We start from the raw sequence: 6,916 nt of genomic DNA on the forward strand, positions 1-6,916 counted from the left end.
CCTCGCCGAAGGTAACTTCTCGATTGTGGTTTAACCACTCCCTCGCGGAGTCCGGCAGCACATAGCCACACATTGGCTGCCTAGCAACCAAAAGTATTTAACGCCTGCACAAAGAAACAAAATGTCACCTCCACGTAATCGGTACATAGTTGTTTGTAACAGAACTAGATCTTTATCCAAACTTTTCATCAGCAGCCATCAACTCATAGTAGAAATTAAAAGTTTTCCTCTGCCTCAAACTTCAACATACGATCCTTGCGGGTGCCCCGTCCTCGACGATCACAATAGTGACACAGCAACATACACATTGAAATGACTCGACAGACGATAAACAACCGCCATCCCCATCCCAATCTTAAACACCAACCCACCAGACATGCACCCATTTAAAACTATACTCGCCAGACATGAATGAATTATCCTTTCTCGTCGACGTTCTGGACACCACCCATCACTCCAACATTACAAACGCCATTTCAGCATATCACAGGACCCGTTGTGCCCAAGATGCAGGCTTCAGCTCTGAAGACACTCAACACTTAGTCTTCAGTTGTCCTGTGCCCACATCACAACGTGATCACACTTTTGACCTGTGGTCATACTTGGGGGACGTGGCCTGATCCATAAGCGCTGCAGGATGGGATGGTTTCTCGACACCGATCAGAGCAATCTAGTTTGTGTCATTAAACAAGCAGCTAATCATGTTGCTCGCTCAGTATTTGGTGTAGTTAAATCACGTGAATCGACCAAACATTATGCTTCCTAGCATTCTTAGGTATGAGTAACGGTACATAGCGCTCAAAAGCAAAATAAAGTTTTTTCGTTACCGTAAAATATCTGTAGCTTAATCAACTTGGGTCACAATTACCATTTAAAGATTAAACGTAATCAAGGATGCTAAATTCATCTTAATACCTCTAGTTTTTTCTAGTTAGGTAGAGAGATATCAAAACAAAGCCCCACTTCCTTTTATCATATGAGTGAAGATGTTTCTGCTGTGTGAAAACAAGTCAAATGGAGTGTAGGTTTTGAAGTAAGATAATGTTTGCGATTATTCCATTGGTTGCTGATATCCCATTTTATTGAATGATTCACCTCTGAAAATTAACTGCATTCCATATGTAGGGTCTCATTCTTAAAAGATCTGGACTCTCATCTCAGGTGTATTTCCTTACGTTAATCTGCAGTTTTCCTCGAGAGTGGCCAGTAATCATACACACAAGTCGTATAACAAAACTCAAATCATTACTTGGACTTATAAGATACGCTTGACCCGGACATTCTAACGGAGAGTGACAGTGAATCAAGTGGACGTAGTTTGTGCAAAGATGTGGAAGAACGATTGGTAATGTTTTGGAAAAGAGACTGAAGTCGATTGTGAAGTGGAATTAGGTGTCTCAGAATCCATGTTTCAAGATGTATCATACAAAAAGTGAATCCTGATTATAGAAGAATACAGTGTGAATATGAAAATGTATATACAAACGATTACAGAGGAGTTCAAACAGCAATAGATCTCTGGGTCCCTTCGAGGCTGTTAGTAATAATGGAAAAGATATGTAAATCATTGATTAGTATGGTAAGAGTAGAAATACGTACATTTTAGAAATAGAAAACTGTAAACTATTCATGTAGCTAGGGAAACTCAAATATTGTCATTCGTATATTTGTATCATATTTATCGTCTTTTCTTACATTTGGTACTACTTTTAACCACCGTAATTGGTAAATCATTTCATATATTAACAATCCTGATGAAAAAAGTATTTCACCTCATTCGAGGTAAAACGTTTGCCCACGAACATGTACAAGTGAAATCAGATAAAACTATCCAATGTGAGTCGTTAGGTCGAGGTTATGGAAGCCTTTGCACATACATTTAATTAATACAGAAACATCAATCATTTGCAGTAGGAAAAGTACCATTATTGTGAAGAGAAATTGGATATACGTATGAGTGGATGGAACCTTTAACCTACTATGTGCACTAAACTTAATTCGTTTTGCATTATTTGGCGAGGTACATCGTACGGCTGGCAGAGACGCCCTCCATTTACGCACTATATTGTTTTACATTTTTTGTTTTGGAAAAAATAACTTTACTATGACATGGAAGAAATAAGACGGTTTTTATGCATTAATTGATTTATTTATTGTACATCGTGGAGTGAGGCTATACACAGTATTTGGGGCAGCCTGCATCAATTGCTTTACGGTACCAGATACAGGAAGTAAGCTACCAGTGACTTAACACCGTTCAAACATTATCAAGACAGACGAGGACAGTATCATTAATATCAAATTTGATATTATTTGTTACATCATGCTGGAACTCTCCCTGGACGACCGTATCTGCAGTAACTGTATACCAGCTGATGAGCTAAACGACCTAAACGACCAAGCTCCGCCGTGTGATTGGCTAGTGCTGACCATTATCGGTGGAATAACAATATCGATTACCAGCAGATATATAAAGTATTTCATAGTCGATGGTGAATGTGTCATTACGTTACCATCATGAGGTGTTACGACACATTCCTAGATTTCCTTGGAATTTCATACAAAGTAAACAAACAACACGCTAATGCACTCGAGGTACGATGCCATGTAGTAATTTTCTGGCGCAACAAGCAAGAAACTATCAGTTCATGGTTTATGGATTATATGTTCCTAATCGCTGTCTTATGACTTGTTCATCGAAGGTCAGTTGTTTCTTAAGATATTTTTGATACTTTTACCGTGGAATGTGTAACGAAAACTTGCTATTATTAAATGGATAGGCTCGTTATTGGGGTCGGCCTTGACAAGGACGCAGCTCAGTGTTGCCGGTTCCCTTGCAAATATGTCACGTTGTGCAGGGTCGTGTGGTACTACTGTCGCCGTGACCACATCACTCTGGTGCGGTGTGGTGTGGACGGTGCACGTCATTGTTGTGAATGTGTGCGCGCGCGCTGCCTCCTCCGCCACATCCCAGAGCTCATCTGACCGCGACGTTGTGATTCTTGTAAGAACACATGTACACGCAAGTTTTTATTTTACTAAGTTGTATTAAGGGATTATTTTTCTTTTACTTTTGCATCTCAGGTTAAGAACGCATCTTCATTGAAAGCTTTTAATGAGAGACTTGAGCTCCATGTACAGCAAGCCTTCTTCTTAACGGTTAAGTGATCTTTCGTGGTCATCCACCGGTTGCGAAAGACCCTACTTGGTTTGGGATTGGAATGGGTCGACTGATCGCACTACCTTGGAGCTGTTTCGGTGCCTGCCCTTGGTAGCTTCAACAAGCACAGTGATATATTATTCTCATGATATTGCTTTTCCGTGTAAATCATGAAATCTAAGTCAGATATCTGGGACAAAGTGTTGATAGTAATAATTGCAAGATATTGATGCATTTTCTTCGACTCCATGATACTTATGAGCAATAATAAGTGTACAATAACTGGTGATTGTGACTTGAGGCAGTTGTTTACGAGGCTACTTCCAGTCTTCATGAACCAACGCTGTCTCGGTCTCTGCATTGCCTCTCACCTTCTAGTCTCACACGCCCACACACGCATCGCCACTGTCTTTTTTTTTCTTACCAGTTGAGTGCGTTTAACTCACAGATCAAGAACTGACTTGAGTGTCTGAATCTTAGTAGAGTTGATGTTCAGTTGACATACCTGTAAATCTGACCTTTTTCTTATAATATTTATGTATCTTCAATTTCAGATGTTAAAGACTGAAGATTTGTGAAGTGAACATGAGTGAACATACACCGAATGTTTGGAACGTGATTTTAAAACCAATTAACCTCGGGACAAGTGCTACTGTGTGTTAACTGAAAACGAAATTGTTGGTGACCCTCAATAATAAAATGAAAATCGGTGTTAAAACGTTGAAGCTGCCAGTGGAGTACAGTGTAAACTATTGTGTTTTTTGTTAGTGCTTTGTGTGTGTGTGTTTTTTTTTTTTTTTCTAATATGACAAAATCGAGTGAGTGACGGAGTGATTCACAGTGCCACCAGATGACCTCTGACCTCACCATGTCGGCGCTGCAGATCGTACCAAGGATGGCGCTGATCCTCCTCCTCCTGCTGGTGGCCTGGCCCGTGCAGTCGTGTTGGCCGGGCTTCGTGAAGCAGGCTGCCAGCGAGGCTGATATGGTTCTCACGGCCAAGGTGACTCACCTCGGATCACAGAGAGGTCAAGGAAGAAACAGAGTGTATAACGTAGTGAGAATCATGGTGAAAGAATTCTTAAAAGGTGAGGAAGTGTACCAGCAGCACATGAAGACTTCACATACGTACGGTGGATCAGAGGAAGAAGAGGTCACGATTCTTGAGAATCCTTTAGACTTCCTCAGTGATGCACCGACCTCGGACAGCACTGTTGATGTAGATGGAGTGACCACCCTTGGTACATGTAGTGGCCGACTGCGTGTTGGAGATATACAGATATTTTTCCTAAGGACTAAAACGAAAGATGAGGTCAGGAACGGTCAGAGTGAGGCAATTTTCCAAGTGACTTCTCAACCCATCAAGATCAACCTGGAGGTCCTGAGGCTTACTAAGGCGGCTGTTCAAGGTAAGAGATCATTACTAGTGTCTTTATAGTCTATGAGCTCAGCTGATCAAGATGCCATAAAACCGTTTTCAAATTAATTCATTGTTTTACATGTATATGCTTTTGTGCGAGTCAATTTTTCATTTCGGGAACTTGTATTTAACTGAAAATCGTAAGTATTGAAACCATTGCTACAGATTGATAAGATGATACTTGTCAGTACAGTGGTTAGAATGATTCGCTCAACGTTTTTTCAGGTATGATTCAAGTCCTGGGAAGTCATTAACATTGTTTATTTAGGAGCAGCAACGGCCCCAACGGGACGCCAGTGTTTGCTTTAACCCAGTTTGATGACACTTGTGACTTGTGGTCTTTCATCTGCCAGAAGAACTTGAATCGATAATTATTTACTTACCGGTGGCCACTTTATCTCTGGATTAGTCGATGTCTTGTAAAGAATAATCGAGATTTCTTTTCGATTTATTATAAGAAATGGTTGCTCTCTGACAAGTGTATTTCTACAGTGTTTTATTGTTAGTTGTCGAGAAATGTAAAGCAAGAGAATAAGAAAGAAATTGAAAATTAAGCTGGACTCCGCATATGTGTATACACATGACTCTTAAAGATAGAAAGAAGGAACGATGAAAGATTTTATATATATATATTTTATATATATTTATATATATATAAAATATATATATATATATATATATATATATATATATATATATATATATATATATATATATATATATATATATATATATATATATATATATATAACTGAGCTCGCAAGTGAATGATAAGGGAGATATTTCATGTATAAAGATATTTCTTAACTTCTGTGGGGCGGAAACTGTAAAATTGCTCTTGCTTGAGGCTAACACTATTGTCTGGAAAGTTAGGTGCACCCACTGATGTAGATGATTTGCAGGAAGATGTCAACACACTTCATCACTGTGGATATTCAATGGTGCGCAACAACCCCTACCCAGTTGACCTAGAAAGTTGGGCTTGGTTTCAAAAGACAGATACACTTTAAATATATATATATTTTTCATTTTCTTCCCAGCTTTGTAATCTCGTTTTTTTTTTTCTCGAGTTATCATTTCCCTTTCAAAGATCATATTGTGGGCTCATCTACCTCATGGCCAGTTGGCTTTGGTGTCAAAAGGTTGATAAATCCTTGTAGGTTTGCAATGACAAAAAATATTCTAGTCACCAGCTCCGCTGACGTATTTTGAAAACCGTTTCCAGTTATTTCAGCTTTTTTCTGTTTTGTCATGGGTCGTTTTGTGAACACCACGTCTCTCTAATCAGTTAACGTAGAAAGATATACTTTATGTCAAAAGGAAGATAAACCTTAGTAACTAAAGTTTTGCACCTCGACATATATTCGTTCTAGTTTTTTAAAAGGTTTTCATTGGGTCAGAAGATATATAAACCCATGTAGTTTTCCTCCGCAGCAACCATTTTTTACCTGAATAATCGCCGTTCTTCCGGGTGATTTCAAGGGCAGGGAACAAGTGATCGCTGGGTATGGATCAGTTGTTGCCTATTGCTGAAATCCCCGGGAGGAGGAGACATGACCTAAGGAAAATATGTTTTCAAAACACCTTCTTCTTCATCATCATCTTATCATTATTATCATTATTGTTGTTATAATTATTATTATTATTATTATTATTATTATTATTATTATTATTTTTATTTTCATTATCATTATTTGATTAATAATTTTTATTCTACGTTAAGCTCACATTTTCCCTCATCTTCAGTGCACTATCTGACCACGAGATTTTCATTTTTGGGTAATGGGAAGAGTGTACACTTTCATGTAAGGTACAGTGTTCACTTTGATGTAAGCTACAATGTGCACTGTGATGTAAGCTACAATGTGCACTTTGATGTAAGCTACAATGTGCACTTTGATGTAAGCTACAATGTGCACTTTGATGTAAGCTACAATGTGCACTTTGATGTAAGCTACAATGTGCACTTTGATGTGAGCTACAATGTGCACTTTGATGTGAGCTACAATGTGCACTTTGATGTAAGCTACAGTGTACACTTTGATGTAAGCTGCAGTGTACACTTTGATGTAAGCTGCAGTGTACACTTTGATGTAAGCTACAGTGTACACTCTCCAGTGATGAGTTTCTGTCTTCGTACGTTAATAAGCAGTGGTCTCCAAAATCTAGTGACGTTTCGCTGTAAAGTTAAACTGAAGGTAGTTTGCGTCGTCCGTCGGTATTTTCGGATCAAAACTTGCATTACATCTAGTGTGAGACATGACCTTATGTAACGCAGAATCTCCATAACCTAATGTACTCCAGCAGTGTTAACCTTCCAGCGAGAGAAGTGGGGA

General features: G+C 38.9%; 1 protein-coding gene across 1 annotated transcript; it reads left to right on the top strand.

Annotated features, from left to right (window-relative positions):
• Positions 1-2,891: 2,891 nt before the first annotated feature.
• Positions 2,892-4,598, top strand: LOC139766718 (uncharacterized). Its single transcript, XM_071695638.1, has 2 exons — positions 2,892-3,004; positions 3,715-4,598. The coding sequence occupies exon 2, from the start codon at positions 4,011-4,013 to the stop codon at positions 4,596-4,598; it is 588 nt and encodes a 195-aa protein (XP_071551739.1). The 5' UTR covers positions 2,892-3,004; positions 3,715-4,010.
• Positions 4,599-6,916: the final 2,318 nt, after the last annotated feature.

The sequence above is a fragment of the Panulirus ornatus genome, chromosome 58, assembly GCF_036320965.1.
Source record: "Panulirus ornatus isolate Po-2019 chromosome 58, ASM3632096v1, whole genome shotgun sequence".
In the NCBI taxonomy this organism is placed as follows: Eukaryota; Metazoa; Arthropoda; class Malacostraca; order Decapoda; family Palinuridae; genus Panulirus; species Panulirus ornatus.